At 54.9% G+C, this 21,876-nt stretch overlaps 1 protein-coding gene and 1 long non-coding RNA gene across 3 annotated transcripts; both read right to left on the bottom strand.

The window, feature by feature from the left end:
• Positions 1-664: 664 nt before the first annotated feature.
• Positions 665-12,319, bottom strand: RHOF (ras homolog family member F, filopodia associated). The gene is made up of 5 exons (XM_081036799.1): positions 12,059-12,319; positions 11,722-11,809; positions 3,497-3,606; positions 3,274-3,408; positions 665-2,303 (listed from the first exon to the last, which is right to left on the bottom strand). Exons 1-5 carry the CDS (start codon positions 12,194-12,196, stop codon positions 2,139-2,141), a joined length of 636 nt encoding a protein of 211 aa, XP_080892925.1. The 5' UTR covers positions 12,197-12,319; the 3' UTR covers positions 665-2,138.
• A 5,781-nt stretch (positions 12,320-18,100) lies between these two features.
• On the bottom strand, positions 18,101-21,067 carry LOC308492172. 2 transcript variants are annotated; one of them, XR_013992469.1, is made up of 4 exons: positions 20,957-21,067; positions 20,051-20,151; positions 19,908-19,944; positions 18,101-18,176 (listed from the first exon to the last, which is right to left on the bottom strand). It is a non-coding gene; the product is annotated as an uncharacterized lncRNA (long non-coding RNA). The 2 variants fall into 2 exon arrangements; XR_013992470.1 differs by lacking the exon at positions 20,957-21,067 and having other exon boundaries at positions 20,051-20,189.
• Between the last annotated feature and the right edge of the window lie 809 nt (positions 21,068-21,876).

Here is a 21,876-nt window from a genome sequence, read left to right as displayed (position 1 = left end):
TTCAGGCAGCATGGAGGTCACCCAGCCGTCCAGCTCAGAGATTCTGCCATGGGGGGAAGAGTCTGAGCGGCAGGTCTGCGGGTCACCCCATGCTAGATTCTGAATTTAGGGCTGGGGGGGTGAAGGTGTGGTTGAATTTTCTGCCCCTTCTCCCAGACCTCAGCCTCAGCTGCCCTTAGCTACTTCCCTACAAATCCCGTTTTGACTAGAGTTCACAGCTGTGTCCACAGCCATGCTTTGGCCCTCAAAGGGGTTCACATTTTTTAATTACATTTTTAAAATATGAAGTTCCCCCTCCCCCCAGTACGACTACACATAAAAATTCAGATTCCTACTTTCCCTAGAAAAATGGAAAGACTCGGCAACATTCCCCACAGGGCAGCACGGGGCTGGCCTGAGCTGCCTGTCTAGGGTGGTGGGCTTGCTCTGGTTTGCCGCAGGCCCCACCACTCCCGTTCGTCCCTGCGCTACTTCATTCTTTGGGCCTCCCACCTGTCCCTTTAGGTACCTGGGTTTGCCCTAGACTAGGCCTTGGCAAACCTGTCCTGTAAAGGGCCAGATGATAACTTTCAGGCTTGGAGGGCCAGCTGGTCTGTCACAACTACTTTAGCCTACAGTTAGTTATAGGACAAAAGCAGCCCATGCATAAATGAATGGGTATGGCTATGTTCTAATACAACTTTTATTTACAAAAATACACAGCGGCCAGATTTGGCACACAAGCCATAGTTTGCTCACCTCTGTCCTAGACCATCATTTGTCCACAAGGCCTTGGATTCTGCTAGAATAAGAGGTCCTTGGTATGAACACTCTGTTGTGTCCCCAGGGCATGGCAGGGTCGTGGGGAATGTCAGTGGGGTGGGGTGGACTTCAGAAATCTCTCCCTAGCGTTGACTTTAGAGAGGCTCAGGCTTAGTGGGGGTCACAACAGTGGGCAGGGCAGGGGCTGAGGCAGGAGCCACCTTAAGCCATCATCCCATCTTCGGTAACGCTGACTCCTGAGCCCACTCAGGAACCAGGCAGCTCTCGGTCTTTGGGGTATTAGAATCACCGGGGGCACTTGTTTAAAAACTCCTGGTTCCCCCAACTCCCGACCTTCTGGAATGATGTTAAGTGCATTGCGGCAGGGGGTCAATGAAGTCTCTTCTTAAAGGAGGCTGGGATGGTCTAGGCTCCAGAACACATCTTGACAGATATGGTGGCTGTGAGGGGCAGGGGGGAGCTTGGTGACTATTTAAATGAGCCGGTACCATCCTTTTGCAGATAGGCAAACAGTCTGTAGAGAACTGGCCTGCCCAAGATCAGGGGCTGATGTCACTTTTCATCTCATGTATCCAGCAGTGGGGGGTCTTGCAGGTGAGGAGACCCTGAGCTGGGGTTGGATGGGTGGTCCAGAGTGTTTGTTTTGCTTTCTGATTGGTTCTTCTCTTGCGCGTATGCGCTCAGCTCTGGAAAGATGGCAGCAGAGGCGAAGGCCGCGATTGAAGTCCTCTGTATGGGGCAGTGGGGCAGAGTGGGTGGGGGTGGTGCCAGCCCCCATATTTAGGCTGCTGCCTGTGTTCTCCTGATAGGCCCAGCCCCATCGTGACCCCAGAGTTCTTGGGGGAAGGAAGCAAGAAGCTGGAGGATACAGCTGTGCCTATCTCGGGAACCCAGGGAGGCGGCTGACACCCAAGCAGCAGGCTTGGGGGAGCCGTGGGGACCGCTGCCAAATCCACATTTACCCACATAGCCAGTGTAGTTTGTCATTTCAAGCACAGGCGTTCAGTACCTTATTGGAGTGCAAAGGGGGACACGTATGGCTGGGGGGAAGGTGTGAAGAGGCACTCCTGAGTCCTGGGGACAAATGCCAGTTCTAGGGTACAGAGAGACTAAGTCAGGTACCCTCACCCACCACTGTGCAGGCCACAGCTCCTGTGGGACCCCAGAGGTGAGTTCATGGTCAGAGCCACAGCTGGGAAAAGAGGGAGCTCCAGAATGTTCTAAGAGTCTTGCCACAGGCTTCAGACACCAGGCATTGGAGACGCTCAACCCCAAGTGCCCTTTGAAAACGGGGAGGGGCAGGATCCAGGGAGCAGCCAGGGCACCTGAGCTCTATCAGTTCTGTTCCGAGGACCATATGGTCCGCCTTGCAGGGGTCAGAGCAGCAGGCATGGCCGGTGGTGTTTCTTCCGCTGTGCTTTCTTCAGAGCATTGAGGGCAACCTTGGTGGCCTCTCGGAAGACGTCCTCCACGTTCTCCCGAAACTTGGCGGAACATTCCAGGTAGAGGGCAGCTTGTATCTTTTCACAGATGGTCAGGCCCTGGGTTGGGGGAGGTGCCAGCATTAGATGAGGGGCCTGGAACACGAACTGCCTCCTGACAGCCCCTCGTCGGTTTGGGGCTGGCTTTGGGGGCTGTTTGGGGGTGGAAGCCTTGGTGTGGAGCCCCTTTCTCCATCCCAGGGCCAGCCTCCACCAGTGTGTGTGGATGGAACAGAAGGGCCTGTTTGGCTAAGGGCCATCCTGGCCTCCACTCCACACTCTGTCCAGCCTCAGGCAGAAATGGGGGCTAAATTCTGAGAACTGGGGTTTGGGAGGCTGTGTCTGCCAGGCCTGTCAGAATAGTTGAAGGCCCCAAGAGAGCAAAGGCTTCTAACGTACCTCTCTCCCTCTCGAAAGCATAATTTAGGCAACTGAGTCTGCTATTAGACTAAAAAATATCTTTATTTCTAAAACAAATTTACTTTATTAATGTTACTCTTTTTATTAAAATTTATTTTCTTTTATGTTCCTTTTTTATTCTCCTGTGCCTCACCCAGAAAACCATGGGGTTTGGTTTTGCCCAGGACTTTTAGGGGCAGCCTACTTTCATACAAGGGACTGCCTATTGGGGACAGGATGGTGGATAATATCCCAGACTCTGGGAGGCAGAGTGACTGGGGCAGCTTCCTAGCACCACTTCAGGTTAGTCATGGGGCTCTGGGCAAGCTACTTAACCTCTCGGGATTTTCATTTGTCCCCTGTAACATGGGGAACACGTAAAAGTACCTGATCAGGGTTATAAGGATTAAATGAGGTATGTAATGTAAAGTGCTCAGATAAGTGGGCTGTCAACAATATTTTAAAAGTATTGTTCTTAGAATCCTTTTTGTTTCAGCTGTCCGAAAGGCCACTAGGGCACCCCAGTTACAGAGGCCAAAGGCCTGGGAGCCTTTCCGGCTATGGCTGTGCCCAAGGACGCTGGCTCCTGGTGGTGGGTTGGGGGAGGGAAAGGGAGAGGTCCCTGGCTGACCTGCAGGTAGGTGATGGGCTCAAGCTGGGCGTCCCGAAGCTTCTGCAGCAGCTCCTCGTCCTTCCTCAGATCTGTCTTGCAGCCAATGAGCACCCTGGGTGTCCCAGGGCAGAAATGCGCGACTTCAGGAAACCACTGTGGAGGGAGAGGCTGGACATTAGGGCTGGGAGTAGATTCGTGGCCATTAGCCCCAGAGGCAGGCTGGCTGGGAGACAGGCCTCACCTTGATGGTTACATTCTCAAAGCTGGTGGGGTTCATGACATCATAGCAGATGAGCACGAGGTGGGTGTTCTGGTAGGACAGGGGCCGCAGTCGGTCGTAGTCTTCCTGCCCTGAAACCGGAGAGCGGGTGGGGGTCAGAGAGGCACCCCTTCCTTGCCCACCCGAGTCCCCAGTCTGGGCTCAGATGGGCAACAGGGTGGGGTGTCCTGGACAGGTGACTCCTGTCTCTAAGCTTCAGTTTCCTCATCTGAAAAACAGGTGGCAGCCCTGGATGGTAACAAAGATTACACGAGCTAAAACGCAGGCGGTGCTCAGAGCTGGGCCTGATTACAGAGTGCTGGAAAAGCTGCTGGCAATTATGCTGAAGACGCCCCACCCCCCATCCCGCCCCCGTGCTCAGGCTGAAAGCACAGACTCTGAAACCACATCCCCACCTTGCCAAAGATTCAATTAACCAGGGAGGGTGCCCCTCAAGCTGAGAGGTGCATGGCTTCAGGTGGAATTACTCCTGCCATTCCGGTAAATGCAAGGGGGGGTAGACAGCTGGAGATGACAGGCACACTCCCCACCCAGATCCACCCCCCACATCAGCCTCACCTGGGGAGAACTGACAGCTCCTGATGCTCGGCCCTCCCCAGCACCAATGGACTCAGAGCCCAAGGCTGGGCTAGAGTAGCAGTGGGTGTGGTTTTCTTTTTTTAATTTTTTAATTTACAATTTCAAACTTATAGAAAAATTGCAAAAAAAAAAACACCCAAAAAACCCACAAAGAACTAACTCTCAGAGGCAACTGCAGACTCTGGGCTTCTTCACGCAGGGGTACTTCCCTAAGGATTTTCTAAGAACAGGGACGATCTCTCAACTACCAAACTCGGCAAAGCAACACTGATCGGGTCCACAGGCCACGTTCAGATTTCACCAGTAACGTCCTCTAGTATTTCTACTCCAGAAGCAGGCCCAGGATCTGTACTTAGTCGTCATGCCCAGTGTTTTTGAAAAACTCCCACAGTGAGAGCTGACAGCCTTTCAGGCTCATTGGTGACCTCCCAGCCACTTCTGCAGAGAGGGATAATGACTTTTTTCCATTGAACAGGAACAGAAAGGCCCAGGAATCGCCCACCTTATCCCTCCCTCCAGCCTGTGGGTGCCCCGGTGGCGCCAGCCTGCCCTGCACAGCCTCCCTGCCAAAGGCCTCTCAGGACAATGGCCTCTCCACTGAGCATGGACAGGCCACATCCTGTGTCCCGCTTCTGGCCCCCCACTGACAACAGGGCACAGCCACCCTCTCCCCACTGACTCCCCTTCTACCCAGGGACCCCTGGCAGTGTGCAGTGAATGGTTGCCACAGTCGTGACGGTGGCTGGGCCATGCTGTCGTGCGGCCAAAGTCCCCCAGCAGTGAAGAAGGGGCCAGGGGTAGTCGGGGCCCAGTGAACTCAGACCCTCCTGCCTTCCTTGCCACAAAACTGGAGAAATCCTTGTTAGTCAGTGGGAAACCGGCTCAGCATGCTATTCCTGCGCATCTCCTCCCCTTTCTGTCCCCAAACTGGCCTCTCCCCTAACCTGTGTCCATGTCTTTCTAAACCTCTGCTGTCCCATAGAGTAGTTGCTAGTCCCATGTGGCTATTTAAATTAACACTAAAAATTCAGACTCTCCATTACACTAGCTGCGTTTCAAGTGATTAATTGCCACATAGGGCCAGCGGCCACTGTAACAGCGCAGGTGTAGAACGTTCCAACCACTGTAGAAAGTTCTGTTGGACAGCATGGCACCATCTTCGGCCAAGCCACCGGAGGTCTCCCATGCCACCTCCTTCCTGGTCTCCTGCTGCCCCTCAATGAATCCATCCTTCACCTGGCAGCAGGAAGGATCTTAAAACAAGTAAAATCCTGCCCCCTCCTCCCAACTGAAACACCCTGGATGGCTCCCTGTTGCCCTTTTGATAGAATCCAAATATAGTGGTCCCTGCACATGGGGGAGGAGGGGGGGGGGGGACGGCACCGACCTTGCCCCTATCCCCCTTCCTCCACACCCCTCACTCCCTACAGTGCAGTCAAGGTGCCTTCCTTGGTTTCTCAAATCCACCAAGCTCTGTGTCTCAGAGCCTCGGCACTTGCTGTTCTCTATACCTGGAAAGCTTTTCCCTCGTTTTTCCTATTTTCTTCCTAGCATTTTATTTTCAGTCATTCAGACTGACCATCCACATTATTTCCTTTTGCAGAATCATCGCCTTGTCTTGACTTCTACTTAATAATACCACCCTGTACTTGATGTCCTTTTCAGAATGCTTTTCCCTACAAATAATTAAATCCTGACAGCAACCGCCGAAGAAAGAAACAGAGAAAAGAAACAGTTTTAGGGAAGTGACGTGACCCGCCCCAGGTCACTGCCTCAGTGAATGAGACAGGATTCAAACCTCAGTCCTTTACAAGCTAACTTGGGTGTTCCTTCCGCAAAAACACAGCAATACTGTATTCTGCTTTGCACTGCGCAAAAATAGGTTCTGGGCTTCTACTAGGTGTGGTGCGGCTTGTAATGGTGGCGGAGCACTTGTTCTCCCCCCCTTTTTGAAATGTGGCAGGAGTGGACAAGCAGTGGTTAGGACAAGCAGTCGTAGGACGGGCCTGCTGTGCTCACACACCTGTCTTCTCTCACCTGCCAGTTCATTCCTCAGGCCTCCCCTTACCCTGGCAGTCGGCCCCCCGCCCTGAGTGTCCACAGTCTGTACTCCTGTATTTCCTCATTCACTGTCTGTGTCCCTGTGGACTGTAAGCACCTTGATGGCAGGGGCCACATCTGTCAAAAATGATTCCTGGCAGCTGGCAGGCGCCCAGTATCAGCTGGGTGTTGTTTTGAAGTTGTTCGACTCTTTGTCAGACGAGGGCTGAGAGGTGCCCCTGGGTTTGGCAATTTCAGCTGTGATGGTTTCAGCAGAGTTCTTGAGGGCTGTAGGAGGAAATCAGGCCACGCCTGCTCCACCTCCACAACTCCTCCCTTGCCGTTCCCTCCTCTTCAGAAGACTCTTCCCCAGGTCGCAGCATGGCTCCTCCCTCCTTTCCTTCAGGTCTGTGGGGACAAAGCCCCAAAAAGCAGTTTCCAGGCTCTCGGCCTCACATAGAAAGGTGCTGGCTCAGGTAGTAAATGGCCATCAACTGTGATCAGATGGCCATCAGCTGTGGCTAGTTGGCCGTCAGCTGTAACCCGTAAGCCATTAGCCACTAATATAACTGCTGTGGTGACACTAGCAGAAAAAAATGGGGGCTAGCAAGAGCGGATTGTAGAGAGGTGGACGCCGCCGGTGAGAATATAGTGTGATATGACTCCCCTACTTATGGCTCTGTGGGTGTTCCTTTTTGGCTTCACCGTGTCCTGCGTTCTTATGTGGGGAGTGGGAGCTGAGACCCCGCCTGACACCCTGCAGGCCGCTCAGCACGACAAGGTCTCTGGAGAAGTGTCACCTCCAAACTGCTCCAAACTCCAAACTCCAAACTCCAAACGGTGGTTGGGAACCACCGTTCCCAACTGCTCTGGAACAGCCTCCTTCCTGGTCTATCCCACCACCTACAGACCTATTTTTCCTCCTAGCACGTTATCACTACCTGATGTCACTATTTTTCTGTTTTGTTTTGTTTTTTTTTTTTGGTCTCCCCCATGAGGGGCTGTCTCTGTGCTGCTCCGTTATTCCTGGGACACAGGGGAGCTTGGTAAACGTTTGGTGAATGAATGAAGAAATGAATGAGTGGGTGAAGGAAGTGTGATGGTAACCCCCATGGCTCTCAGCGTTTGCCAGGTCATTACATCTCCATCACTTGTGTTAATTTAAGCAGCTGCCCCAGGAGGTAAGCTGGGCAGGGAGGGTTCTTCCTGTTAGGAGCACACGTGGCTGAGGGGGACATCTTTCAAGGTCATCAGCAGGCTCCCTGAGAGTTGGAGTGCCAACTCAGTCCCCAAGACCAAGGTCAGCTGCCTGCAAAGCCACTCTAAAAGTGCCAGTTCTCCCAGGAAGCCTTCCCCAGCCTTCCCAATTGCGAATTAACATCTGGACCTCAGTTTCCTCATCTGTGAAACAGATATGTGAGAAGCAGGTGAACCCTGATGCCTATGATAATAAAATGTTTAACATCAGCACAATTTATCAGCTGTGCTCACTCATCATGTGCCAGGCCCCACCAGAATTACCTGTATTGACTCCTCACTCCTCACTATGACTCTCTAAGATAGGGCTATTGTTATCCCCATTTTACAGATGCAGAAACTGAAGCACAGAGGATGTAAAGTGACTTGTCCAAGGTCACATAACTCAGAGGAAGCTTTGTAAATGACAGAAGACCATCGGCAGGACTATTGGGGTGCCTCTCTCTCAGTCACCCCAAAGGGTAGGGAGCTATCCTCATCCTACAAGCCCAGCCCTTACCAGGTGAGGAAAAGACTACCAACACAGGCATCTCAAGAAAGAGAGGGACTCTGGCTCACCCAGATCTCACCTCCTCCTCCAGGTTGCTTTCCTGGCTTGACTGTGCCTGACGTGGCTTTCCCCGGGATTCAGTGTGGGCTTCCACACAGGCACCGGGCCTGCAGATGATACTTCTGGGTGCTGTTGACCTCACATCTCGGGAGAGGTGCAATGTCCTAGACAACTCTCCCATACGAGTCAGGAGAGCCAGGCTGCACTGACTCCCATCCCGTGACCTGTTTCCTTGTCTGGAAAGGGGATGAGAACCCTGCCCGATATTGAAAGTCAAGGACTTCTAGGCTGAGTAATGCTGGACACAGGTGAGGCACTGCCACTGTGGTTACTGCTGAAATAGAAATTTCCGAGGGACAGAGGGCTTGGGGGGGGGGGTTCTGACCCTGGATCTTTAGACCCACAAGCTTTAGGATGCTTCCAGCTACAGGTGATACTATCACCCTCCCCATTTACCCACAGTGGTGCTAAGGCTTAAAGAGGCCAAGTCACCTGTCTACAGGCACCCAGGGGTCCTACTCTGGCCTCTGAAGACAGGTTTCAGATGTTTAAAATGCCCAGAGTTCTGTGCAGAAGGAGACCTTTATTTCTGGTGAGGAAAGGTCTGTGGGGCAGGGAGGAAGTGAGGCTCTCACTTCTCAAGAGGGTATTTCCTTTGTGGGAAGGAGCTTTGCTGCAACAGTCATCTTTCTGGGGACAGGGGTCTCTAAAGCCCAAAGCTGGGTGGAGGAGAGAGGGTGTTCTCAGGCCACAGTGGTACCCAAATCAGCTGGAGGGACAGACACAGGGCAGGTGGGTCCTAGCTCTGGCTGAAGTGTTGGTCATGGGAAGGGTGCAGGCAGCGTGAGAAGGAGAAGCTGCCCGAAGAGGAACCCACTTTTACTAGTGCTACTGGGACTCACCCACTTGCATGTCCTCCCCAGAGAATGGAGTAGGTGGGGCCCGAGCTGAGAGCACATTCTGACCACCCACAGCTTCGGCTCCCTGAGCTTCCAGTGCTCCTGGTTCCTAGACTCCCCTTTGTCCCTGATTCCTTGTCTTAGCAAGTCCTTTGGCCCCCGCTTTTCCTATTCCCGTCTCAGTCTGGGAAGGGGACCACAGCGCCCCACCTCCCTGAGAAATCCCCACCCCAAGGCCCAGATAACTCCATTTCTGATTGGTGTCTAACGTCCCACCTTACCCCGCCTCCCCTTGCCCAGGAAACCAGACCTCACCACAGCTTCCTGCCTGAGGGTGTCAGGGCCAGCAGGCAAGACTGCTAAGAAAAGGGTGCTCTTAGCCCCCACCTCCTTCACCTCAGAGCATTGAGCGCTCCGTCACCCCTCCATCCACCCTCCTGCTGCTTCGGTGTCTGTAACTGCTTCCGCAGGATGACGATAAGTCACTAGACTGGCCTCCCACGTGGGCTTCTGTGGCCAGGTCCTGGGTGTGGAGAAACTCAGCCTCTGGGGGGCCACCCATCCCAGAGCTCGGTCACCACTGGTTGGCTGGAAAGATGTCTCCCTGCACCCTGCCTTCCCCCACCCTTGCCATGGGGTCTAGCCCATCAGGTTCTAGAACCTTCTACAACAAACTTTACTAGACACGTCTCCAGCTGACCCACTCTCTATCTTTCTCTGTTTGGTCACCTAACCATCCTTTTCTGCCATGTTCTCCTGATGCCTGTCTACCCCACAGGTAGAGATGAATGTCATGGCCTTTATCACACAGGACTTCTCCAGGGGTACATCTGCATCCAGATTTATCCTTTATTCATTCCACGAGCCTCGCTGGAGGATGAGCACCGTGCTGGGTACTGGTGTACCAAAAAGGAATGACCTAGTCTCGCTTTCACGCAGTTCCCCACAGCGGCTTCCCCAGCAGGCTTCCCAGGTCAAGCCCTGTGACAGCCCTGTCCCAACAGGATATTCTTGAGGAGGGAGTAGCCACAGTTCTCCCTGCACTGTCCTGCTGCCTTTGTCCCACTGCAAAGCACATGGACGGGCAGGATCGGGGTCCAGGGTGGTCGAACAATTCCGATGACTCAGGGGGGGAGCTCCCTCCGTCCCTCCCAAAGCAGCTCTTTGAGCAAATCCTTTCTTACACCAAGTAGAGCTTTCCAGAACCTGCACATGACAATCTACCCCGACATGTTCTTGGAGCATCTTTCTCTGGGAGAGGCCAGAAAGACCAGAAGTGCTGGGTCCCGTGGGGCAGGCTTAGGTGAACAGTGAACAGGGGAGACACCCTGAGGGCAGAGGAAGGAGGAGAGAGTGAAAAACTCCCCTGACTCTCTGGGGGGCTGTCAGTGCTCCACCCACAAAGTGGAGTTAATGAACGTGCCCCTCCCTGGGGCCAGACGGGAAACACGTGAAACCAAGTGTTTCAGACATACCACAATTTTTACTGTTCTTGCAGCCACACCCTTGGGAATTCCTCAGAAGCCTGTAGCTTTCCCAGTTCAAGGGGTGAAAGCATGGGTGAAAGCATGGCCCAGTTCTGGGGGCACGGCCCTCACCTGACAAGAGGGGGAGGTCCTTAGAGGCCACTGCAGAGGGGGAGACACACCCACACAGCAAAGCCTGCCAAAGTCAGGAACAGCAGTTGGGGTCTGGGGCTGGGTCAGCCCGTTTCCTGATCCTCTCCAGGTGGAGTGAGAGATGCTACTGGCAGCTTTGGAGGGGGAGGGGTGTGTCTGGATTTTGGCTGGAAGGCCAGTTGGAGACTTCACCTCCTAAGTACAAGGCTTGCCTGGGGAAAGGGCAGGCACTTGATAACATGGTTTCACGCAGGTCACTAAACATTGAGTCACAGAGGCTGGGTGAGGGTCCAGCTGGGGATCCTGACCTTTGCTCCCTAATGTTAATTCAGCCCAGAGGGTAGCCAGGACAGGATGGAAGCTCCCTGAGGGTAGGCAGCCCCCAAGACCCAGCAGTGTTACCCAAATCCTCTCTCTCATTGGCTGTACGCCTCCCACCCCTTCCCCGACCACAGGGACTCTAATGACTCAGATGCAAGCTGCCTAAATCCACTAGAAGCTGCAGGTGGCAGAGAGAACCTCACATGCGTTCCCTAGAGCTCTGTGCCTGGTTTCTTCCAGGGAACCAGGAAAGCACAGAACCGTAGCCACAGAATCCTAGAACCACAGGCTCAAAACTGTAGACCACAGAATTTCAGAATCACTCACTGTAACCCATGTCATTCCAGAAACGTAAGAATCAAAATTTGCATCCACAGGACCCTGGAGTCTCAGGACTGTTGGCCACAGACTCTTGGAAGTCACAAGCTATGATCTGTAGCCCAGAGTATTCTAGAAGCATAGGACCCAGAAATGCAGCCCACAGAATCCTAGCACCAGGGGACTCAAATCTGCAGCCCCGGGAATCCTAGCACCAGGGGACTCAAATCTGCAGCCCACAGAATCTTAAGAGACCACAGCGGGTAACACGGAATCCTGGCAACAGGCGAAACAGAAAGGAGCCCACGATTTTCTAGAACCGCTGGAGAGGAACCAAGCCGAGGACTCTCAGCACATCAGCGCTGGGTGATGGCCCAAAATTCACTTCTTTTACTGATGGGCGATTGAGGTCCCCTCGGCCTCCAAGGCCACCAGCCAGGCGGTGGTCACCTGGCTCCCAGCCCGCGCGGCCCTCCGCGGCCTCCGGGAGTGATGGGCTGTCAGGGCCCCGCCAAGGCTGGCGGCCAGGCCTGCCGGCGGGGATGTCCCAGCGGGGGAAACCTCTTGGGAGGACCCTGAAACCCTCGGCGTGCAGGCACTCACCGGCGGTGTCATAGAGTCTCAGAGTCACCTCCTTGCTGCCCACGGTCACGTTGGTCGTGTACTTCTCGAACACAGATGGGGCGTAGCGCTGTCGGAGAAGGGATCGCGTTGGTTCTTAAGGGATCCAGCTGGACTCCCCGAACCTTCCACTTTCACCCATCTGGGCTCTGGGATTCCCGAGGGGGAGCCCCGGGGTGGCGGCCGCCTCTCTGCGCGCAGGCCGAGGACCGGGCTCCGGGCTCCGGGCACAGGATGAGGACCGTCCTTTTCCCACAGTAGCCCCAAGTCCTTTTTCCACCCCAGCCTACCCGCCTCCCGCCACCCTGGCGGGCCTCACCTCGGGGAAGGAGCCCTGGCTGTACATCATGAGCAGTGAAGTCTTGCCGCAGCCGCCGTCGCCCACGATCACGATCTTCAGCTCCTTCCTACCCAGGCCTGGGGCGGCGGTGTGGGCCGGGGTCCTGGGGGCGTCCATAGCCCGGAGCCCGCAGTACTGACAGCAGCGCGCGGGTCAGAGAGCTGAGACGGAGCGCTCCGAGGAGGGGGCGGGCCCCAGGGGTGGGGCTAGGATAAGCCCCGCCCCTTCGGAGCCGGCGCCGCCTCCGCCAGGCAGCCATCGGGCCGACTCCGAGCCTCAGTTTCCTTCCAGCCGGGGGCGTTCGCCTCTCATTTGGAGGGAAACTGAGGTAACTGAGAAACGAAATGCTTAACCGCAAGCGCTCCCACCCCTCCCCCGCCATCACGGCCCAGTCCCCCACCATCAAGATACGATCGTTTCTGTCGCTCCTTGCGGGCCACCCCTGATTGGCAGGCTCCGCCTCCTGGCAGGGGCTCTCTGATTGGCCGGCTTGGCCAATCAGACAGCGACTTTGATTGGCGAACTGACACCCCCCCCACACACACACACCTATACGGGTTCCTGGAGCCTTGGTTTCAAGCTTCGGATAAAGTCCCCCAGCTTTGTCCCGCCCCAGCTGTGTGACCTGGGGGAAGTCCACCTGTGACCTGTTTCCCCACAGGAGGTAGGTTGGTGATGCCAGGGAAAATGCTGGCACGGTGGTTGTCTGCCCACCGGTCTGGGCCTCCGGGGGCCTGTGTGGGTGCGGGTTGGGGGTGGGGAATAGCGTTTCCGCTTACCTACCCCCACCTCCCTAGGCACGCAAGGTAGACTTCTGGCGCCCTCTGCTGGGCGATCGCTTCGGCGCGGGCGACTTGGGGAGGTGAGCTGCTCTGAGCCACGCTAGCGAGAGCCTCTACCAGGGACCGTAGGCGTGAACCGAGCAAGACACCGTCGAGGAAGGGACGGGGAAAGCCAGGGTAGCTCTAGTTGAAATCAGCTGGGGCCCCCAATAGTCCACTTTGGAGACTGAAAACTCCTACTCAGACATTTGTTCTCCAGCCAACTACCCACGGCCTCCATCCCAGACTCTCCCCAACCCTCTCACTCCCCGACCAAAAAAGCTCTTTATTGAGCACTCACTATACTCTGTGATACTAGGCTGACTTCGTTTGCCCAAGCCAGGCCACTGGTCAGGAGAGGCAGGGGACGGACCCCTGCAGCAACTGAGTGGCAAGACAGACACTGACTGGGGCCGGCTGAGTAGAGTGGGCAGGGTCTTCCCAGCTGGTAGTTTCCTCAGAGAGCGGCTGGCAGGACTCAGGATCTTCTCGCCCCAATCCCACCCTGAAGATTCCCAATTTTCAACTTCTCAGCAAAGATGAGGTAAACTACTTCAGGGAGGAAATTGCCAACCTGGCAGTTCCGAAAGTGCCGGGTCATTTTCAGTGGATGCAAGGCATGATCTGACCACCAGAGGGGAGCAGCGACCGCCTGTGGGAGCCCAGAAAGAGCCAGAGCTGGGAAGAGGAAAGGCCCAATTCCAGGTCGCTGGGTAGAAGCCCTACCCCGTCACCCAGAGGGCATCGGCTGGGTCAAGCACCCCTAAACAAATTCACAGCAACTCATTCTTTTTTTTTTGCAACACAAGTTTATTGAGAGGCAATTCTGTTCCTGCCTGTAAGAAGCTCAGAGGTGCTCAGTTTAGAAACCAGAGCTCCTATGGGGTTCAGAGGTTGAGAGCCAGGTGGCACCTGAACTAAGCTTGGCAGGGTTGGAGGGTGGGCCAGTGGACGTAGATCAATACCCAGCTTGGGCAAATGCATGGTGGCTGGAAAACATCAGCAGGTTTGGCAGTGGATGAGGAGGAGGGAGGCCAGATGCGGTTGCCAAGGTAACTGGGATTATATCATGGAAGACTTGGCTACCAGGGCATTGGACAGAAGGCTCCTGAACAGGCCCAGTTTTGGGCCCTCAAGCTCTCTCTGGTGACCAGGGAGGAGCTGTGATTGGCTGGTCAGACAACCTGAGGTTGGTAGGAAAGGAGGAAACCAGGTCCAGAGACGTGTCAGAAATGACCCCAGGACCAGGGGAGAGGATGACCCCAGGAAGAGGGAGGGGAGAGGATGAAAGAGGGCTTTGAGTGAGGGGAGTACCACTTACCTTTGCAGCCAGCCCCAGGCTTCTCACCTCAGGCCTGAACTTGCAGCAGGGACCCTAAAGCTCAGGGAGGGACTAGGACAGTTCAAGAGAGGGAGGGAGGCTGGCTCATCTGGAAAGGGGCCTGGGGGAAATTCACTTAGAAAAGTCACCCCACTCTGAGCAAACTATCACTTGAAACTGGGTTAATCTCCTAAGCCTGTGGGAGGGCTTCTGATTAGCCTCAAAATCCTTAGACTTCAGTTTTCACTCTCTCCATCTGAGAAATGGGGCTAAAATTTTGATTTATGACAGAACCACTTACACTAAGCTGAGGGGAGGGAACAAGAGGAAAAGTGAGTCTTCCCAGCCCTGCCTGGGTCCAGCAGAACAGCTGACACTGGCCCCAGCCCACCCACCCACCCCTGCCTGGCCAAAAGGCTGGCAGAACCCCAGCCCCAGCCCGTCTGGAGCATGTTTGATTTGGACCCGGCTCCAGTGGTGTAGGGGCTGGATCTGTAGCTAAAAATAGCCAGCAGCTAGGCCAGCTGCTGGAATCTTCCTCAGAGGCAGCCAGGCCAGGCAAGCCAGCTGAGGAACTGGGCACACCCCCATGCCTGGGAGCCCTACTCCTTTACCTGTGAGACGTTCTGAGGACCCAGTTCTCCTATTCACCAGGAATTCCTGGAGATTTAGAAAGGCAAGAAAGATGCTTTAAACTGGTTCTTCCATAGAGCTGTTGGGACACAGAAGCCTAGGGGAGCTGGACAGGTGGCATTTGTGGGGTGAACTCATTTGGCCCGTGCCATAGCAAGGCCAAGTGAGCCCAGGAAAAAAGGGGCCAAATCCACTCTGTCTTGTCAGGGCAAAGTCTGGCCAGCACAGCTTGGGATGGGGAAGTTAATGCCAATGCCAATGACTTCCACTTCCCTAGTGCTTCAGAACATCCTGCGAGGTCCTGGCACACCTGAGGGTCATCTACCCCACGTGAGACTGAAGAAGCTGAGCCTTCATATACTAAGCTATTCTCTTAGTGTATCTCTGGGGTCCCAGAGATAGGAGGTGGCCTGGGGAATCAAGGCCATACAAAAAGCTCCCCTCACAAAGCCAGATCAGAAAGAGCTCAAAAGGTTATTGGCTAACTTCCTTCTCCTGGTTCACATGGAGAGACCACTGCTCCCAGAAGGGCAGGGACTGCCAAGGTCATTGCCAGCTGGAGACAGCACTCACTGAGGTGGCCTTGGCCTTGAAATGACAGGGTGCCGCTCTCTACAGTCCAGGCAAAAGCTGTGTCTCCACCCAGAGGGTCCAAAAGGTCGCACTGCACATGGGGCTCTCGGTGGATGGGCCGGAAGAGGCCGGACCGTGGCATCCAGTAGTAAGGCAGGTCAAGCGGCCTTCCTGCCTGGGGACGCCCTTCCGCTGGCGTGGCCCTCTAGGCAGCCCCGCCGGCAGGGTGCCAGAATACGCCCCGCCCCTCGCTCCCTGGGTGACCTGTGGGCAGGGCTACCCTCCTGGCAAGGAGGAACTGACAGCCTGAGGACACACAGGCTGCCCGGTCCCTCCCTGTCCCCAGGAGGTATTGGGTGGGGGGGACACAAAATTAGAAACAGGAGGTTAAAGAGAATACAAGAGGGGAGGAGGTAGCTGATGACAATCCTGGGTCATGGGGACACCTCTCCCTTCCAAGAATCACAAGCAGACCAGTTTAGCACCTAATTGCTCCCTAATTGGTCCCAGGGAGGGAGTGGAAGAACTGGCTGTAGCCCTCCAGGCAGCTGCTGAAAGGGGAGGGTTTAAATCTTTTAACAATCTGCCTCCCGAGGCAGGTAAAGACCCCTGCCCTAAGAGCCTCAAGGACTCTATGCAAAGGGGACACAAGACACCCTCAAGCAGCACAAAGGTCATTGAGGATCAATAGAGTTAAATGGTTTAATCAAAGGCAGAGCGGAACTTAGACCTTAGGACTGGGGTTGAGTGTGGAAGGAGGGAAGAGGCTCATCAAATTAGAGGGAGCCATCCCCCTCACCCTGGACAGGGGGCAGGGAGACTGGTGACAGGTGTGGTGGGGTGCATGCTCTTCCTCCTGGCAAAGGACAAGATGGACCAAACCCAGCGTATCTGGGGCTGGAGAGGCGAAGGCATGGCAGCCAGAAGAGCCAAGAGCACCTCCGGGTTACTGTCAACCAGACAGCTTTCCCAGCTCCCGGCAGTGATGCCAGCAGACAGCTGGCATGGGAGGGAGCCCAAAATAACCCAGACAGCTGGGGCTAGGGGGTGCCATGGATACAGGCGCTGGGCTGGAAGTCAAGACACCTGGAACCCTCTCCTGGCTGCTGGTGGTGACCTAGTGACCTTGGGCGAGTCACTTACACTCTCTCTAGGAGGGTGGGTGACCCCCAATTAAGACAGCTCATGGAACAGCCTGTGGAGCTGGGGGCAGGCCATGATCAGAACTCAAACTACACAAGAGGAAGAATGACGCTGGCTCCCTTCCCAGGGAGAGCCAGTCTTCCCCTCTGCCCTGAGGCTTTGCCACGTGCTCTGGGGTGGGCTGTGGGGAGGAGCTTGCAGCCAGCCAGCCCAGCCTCCATTCCCTGCAGCCACATCGGAATGGAGGCCGACTAATGTGAAGCCTAAATGAGGCCGGCCCCTTTAATCGAAAATAATCCTCCCACCACCCTTTTCAGCATGCATCATTATCATTTTACACAGGAGACCCGTCCAAGGTCACCAGCACAGTGGAGATTCAAGCCCACAGCCACCTGATTTAAAAGAGCCTCCCTTGATTAAGCACCACAATGACTCCAAACAAAATCTCAGGGTCAAGCTCTTACAGGCTCCCCCAAATCTCAGGTAAAAGTGGGCAGGGCTGATCTGCAGCCCAAAGGAGAGTCAGGTCAAACCCCAAATGGTTCATCAAAGTCATTACATACTAGAGACCACAGCGGGGAGAAGGTCAGAGATCAAGGGCCACACCATCTCCAGCTGTGGCGCTTCCTGGAGACAAAAGAGACTGGGAAATTGCGCGGACAGCTCGCGTTAGAATTGAGAGAGAGTCGCCGTTATTAAGTAGCCACCCACTCTGCCAAGCGCAGAGCTTGCATCCTCACAACACCCCAGGTGTTAGCTAGCCCAAAGGTTCTGAAAATGTGTCCCCAGATGACGGCGGCAGCAGCACCACCAGCTGGGAGCATGTTAGAAATGCAAGTTCTCAGGCCCCACCTACAGAATCAGTTCTAAAGTGGGATTCCGCTCCAGGCTCCAGTTTGAGAATCACTGACCTAGACCCACTTGTGCAGGTGGGCTCAGAGGCTGCAGCACACGCAAGGTACAGCAGGTAAATGGCTAGCTGGTTTGTAGGACTCCAGAAACGGGTCGTCTTGGTGTGGGGGGTGGGGAGGGAATCGTGGGAATTCCCAGGAAGTGGGAGAAGAGGCAAGAAACCTATTCTTAGAGGAAGCTGGCTCAGATGACAGGTCCTGTTTCACCTCCTTAGCAGCTCAAGCAGTCACCCCACATGCCCAAACGGGGCAAGAAGGGAAGGCCCTGCTTCTGGGCAGCAAACAGTGTCTTTCAAGGCATCCAGGGCCCTCCCCCCACCACAAAACACACCACTAGGAAACACTTGCCAGTGCAGCCTGTCCTATGCTACTAAATACAGCAGAGATTCCACACCCCGAACTCTGACAACAGAAGCCGACGGGCGGGATGGATGGACCCAGCAGGCAGCCGGTTTCACAGTCCCACACATCTGTGTGGGGGAGGGGCCGCAGAACTAGCCTAGCGGGTTTGAGGTGTACGCCCAACCGGGGCTCCAGGCCAAAGCCCCCCAAATAAATCTCCCTCCCAGGCTGCAAAAGGGCTTACACCTACCTTAGTGGGAGGACTCTCAAGAATCAAACTAGGCCTGCTCCTGCTGTCCAGAGGACGGTCCACTCTGGGGATATGGCCTGTTGCCCCTTCTCTGGTCAAGAGCCTGGGAGGTTGGGGGGGGGGGAAGTGGGAGGATTTGTTAGGGAGTTGATGGCCACAAACTGGACAGGATCTCCTGGACAGAAAAGGAGACTTACAAATCACCCCCTCCCCCACCCTATTCCCGGCTGCCAAGGCAGTCCTCACTGCGCAATGGGTAAGAGGGGGGATGGTGGGTGAGTCACGAAGGTTCAGCCCGGGTGACAAGCAGCAGGAGGCCACTCATCTGCATTTCCAAAGGCCAGCCCCGTCCGTAACCCTTCTCCCAAGAAGGGCCAGAGTGAGGATTTACCTGGGAGCCCCCCGCCCCCGGGGCCTCGGGGAAGGCCCGCGGAACCTTCCCAGTCCCCAACCCCCCACCTCAGCCCCTAGAGGGCCGGGTTGGAGAGCGCGCCCTGAACGACCAGATCCGGGCGTCGGTGGCTTCCGTGAGGGCCTCACGCCCAAAGTGGGGACAAAAAACGACTCCGCGCTTCGAGCACGGCTAACAAAGGGCGGTTGGGAGCCAGACCTGGGAGCTGAGGCTCGGGTGTGCAGCTTGGGGTCAAGACCTGGCCTCCGGAGGGGCCGATCCACGTCGAAGCCCAGACCAGCCCCGTGGCCCTTTGCTACTGGCTCCCGCGCGGGAGGAAGAAGGAAAAGCACGCGCGGCCGGGCAGTGGAGCGAGGCATCGTGCCCACGGGCCACCCCCCCCCCCCGACTGTGGCGCGGGGTCCGAGCCAGCTGCGGTGTTCGCGCTGGTAGTCGAGGCCTCCCGGCCAGGGGCGTCCACCCAGGCAGCGGCTTGGAACGCGGGAGGCGGCCTCCCCTCCCCCCGGCCCCGCCGCTTCCCTCCCGCCTCCCGCCTCCCGCCTGGCGCGCAGCGGCCGCCACCGCCCGAGCCGCGGGCGGCGCGCGAAATGGCGCCGGTCTGGCCGCCTCGCCCCACGGAGGCGAGCGCGGGAGCCCCGGCGCGCGACGCCCCCAGGCCCGCGACCCCCGAAACGGCCTCCGCCACCAGCCCCTGGCTCGGAGCGCTGTGCCCCGTAGGTCCTTGGGACCCGGCCCCGCTGAGGGACCACTGCCTGCTCCGGGCGCCCAACGACAAGCGGGGAAGGAGGGAGGAAGAGGAGAGTAGCCACCATTAGCTGCCCGCCCCCGGCCCCAGCCTGTGGCTCTGCTCTGAACCTTAAAATAAAACTCGTGTTTGGGAGGGAGGAGCGAGCGCGGCCGGGAGAACCGGCGGCGCGCGGGCTGCGGGCTGGAGAGATGCTGCGTCATGGTGCCAACATGGACGCCGGCCTTTTGTCCTTTGTTGCTTAGGAAGCGCAGGCGCGCCCCGGAGCCCCGAAAAGCCGGCTACCGAGTGCGAGACCCCCACAATCGGAAGGGAAGGAGGCCCTAGATGGGGCGGGGAGGTTTCCTCATCTTTTGCGCCCCCGTATCTCCAAAGCACTTCAATTTCTTCTCCCCACCAAGGCTCAGACCTACAAAAGCGAGGGACGAGCGCAGGCGGCTCCATGAATGCCCGGGGTCGTTGGGGGAGATTCTTCTCGCCTCCTGGGTAGAAGGGGCAAAAGAGGTCCCAAGAGCCCTCCTCGGGCCCCCACCCCTCCCCGATCCGGCTGCCAAACATAAACTCCAGAATCTTCCTTCTCCCCTCAGCTCCCACACACTTGCAGCCCTTGGCCTGCTCTAAAATAAAATAATTTCCTCGAAGGGGCAAAAGGAACTTTTTTTTTTTTTAAAACTTACCCGCTCACCCCGGTGCCATGGAGTCTGGAAGATCAAGCTGGGCGGAGAGTTTGGAGGTGTTATTGTAAATATCTTTGGGGGTGGGGGGAATTGTTTAGTTGGGAATATTTAGGGGAATGGTGGTGCCTTTTTGTTGTTGTTACCTTTTTGTAAGTTACACTCTCATGGCATTTTCTGTTCCTTCCACTTCTGCAAACTTTCCAGGGTTGGGTTGGCAAAAGGCGACTTCGCTGAGGGCTGTTTACTGCTCTCGATATAGCAATGGTGTGACCGTCATTAAGAGACAAAAGGCGAAAACACAGTCAAGTCAAACAAAAGGCAAAAAGACACACGGCCATCCCAACCACCATAGAAAATACCCGCGAGTTAACGTTGGTGTTTGGCTCGAACCAGCTAGGACTTGTTTTCCACTTTTAATCTAGTTTCCTGTGACGGCTTCAGTCTCTACACAAAGAGGTCTTCCTTTCCCTCACCCACCCCTCTACCAAGACGAGAAAAACAGAGCTGTTTTTCAACTGATCAATTTTCAAAGAAAGTGTACATGTTACTAGGAAGAAAGCTGACTAGCATTTATTGCTGTAAACATTTCAAAAGCTTAAAGCTAAAGCCTTAGCTTTTTAAAAGCAAAATCGTCTAAGAGCATTTTAACTGGCTTATAATAGACAAGAGCAACAAAGACATACATGCAGATGAAGGTTCAGAAAATTAAGGACATCTCAGCAACATTAACATGAAAACTGCACTGCGTAAGGACACAATGGATTGGGTACTTACAATGTAAAAGGTTTTTAAAAACTTAAAGAGTAACAACTGCTTACAATTTTTTGTTGCTGCCATTTCGCTAGTCCTAAAACTACACATTTAAAACATTACCTTGTTAAAAAAAGAGAGAAGGAGTTAATAAAATGGCCAGGTTTAAGTGTTTAATAGAGGAAACTATATATATTTAAAAATTTATTGTTCAGTCAAGAGAATACAGATTAAGATAGCTCCAAGCTCCCCCCACCCACCCAAGAAAAAAGAGGAAAAAAATTAAATATGTCATTTACTTAGGTTTTTTGGAATTCAAAATTGTTAACTGCTGACATTAATGGTGTGCTATGACCTAGTTATACAAGACAAAGATGGATTCCAAGTCATAAGGAAAAATCCAGATCTTTTTAAAAAGTCTTCTTCATTCTTCCAATAGTGAGTCCTTTAGCTTGTTGACAAATGTTAAACACAACACTGAGGCGTCCTGAACTGGATGGTGGAGTCAAAGGAAAAACATTCCCCATTTGCAACAAAGGAAAAACCCACTTGGCCATTTAATTCCATTGCAGAAAAATGGCTCCCCTCATCTGTTGGCCTCTCCTTGGTGTCTGATGAAGGATGTTTTGAGATCAGCGTCTAATAACTCAAGCCCTATAGAAGCCGCGCGCTGATTGGCTGCCGCGCCCTGCCGCCCTGCTCCAGCCAATTACCTACCCACGGCCAAATTACAAACCCCGAAAAAGAGCCCCAATATGAAATACACCACTACGAAGCCCCAGCGAGGCGGCTCCCTCGCCTCGGTCGCCAGACACGAGAGGCAGAGGGGGCTGCAAATGCGTCCTCGCGAAGCCCAGGAGCCTCGGAGTTGAACTCACAAAATGGAAGCCGCGCGCTGATTGGCCGCCGCCACTCCCGGACCTTTAATAAAGAAAGGGGAAGGAAAAGATAAATGCAAAAAAAGGGGGACTCTCTCCTCTGCTGGTGGCTGGAGGAAGGAGTGGGGGGGGGCGGTGGAGAGAAGCATGTGTTATGGACAATTACAGGGCGCTGCTCTCCAAAAATAAAAACAGAGTAAAAGGCTTCTATCAGCCAGAGTCCAGGCGAGAGTTGCATCCTCCCAGGAATGTGAATGCTAATTTGGTTAAAATCCTGGTTTCCCCTCCCCAGCTCAGCTCCGGGGGGGAGGCGGGGGAGGGGGTCGCGGGGCAGAAGAGGA

The sequence above is a fragment of the Rhinolophus hipposideros genome (assembly GCF_964194185.1).
Source record: "Rhinolophus hipposideros genome assembly, chromosome: 24".
Classification (NCBI taxonomy): domain Eukaryota; kingdom Metazoa; phylum Chordata; class Mammalia; order Chiroptera; family Rhinolophidae; genus Rhinolophus; species Rhinolophus hipposideros.
The sequence above is the reverse complement of the archived record's forward strand: the minus strand, read 5'-3'. Positions and strand labels throughout refer to the sequence as shown.

Bases quoted from the DNA above. Each gene is read 5' to 3' on its own strand.
- RHOF (XM_081036799.1), bottom strand. From the start codon at position 12,196: ATGGACGCCCCCAGGACCCCGGCCCACACCGCCGCCCCAGGCCTGGGT. The intron at 3,607-11,721 runs GTGAGTGCCTGC...CTCCGGTTTCAG, and splicing joins GAGACTCTATGACACCGCCG to GGCAGGAAGACTACGACCGA. The intron at 2,304-3,273 runs GTCAGCCAGGGA...CCCCCAACCCAG, and splicing joins AGCCCATCACCTACCTGCAG to GGCCTGACCATCTGTGAAAA.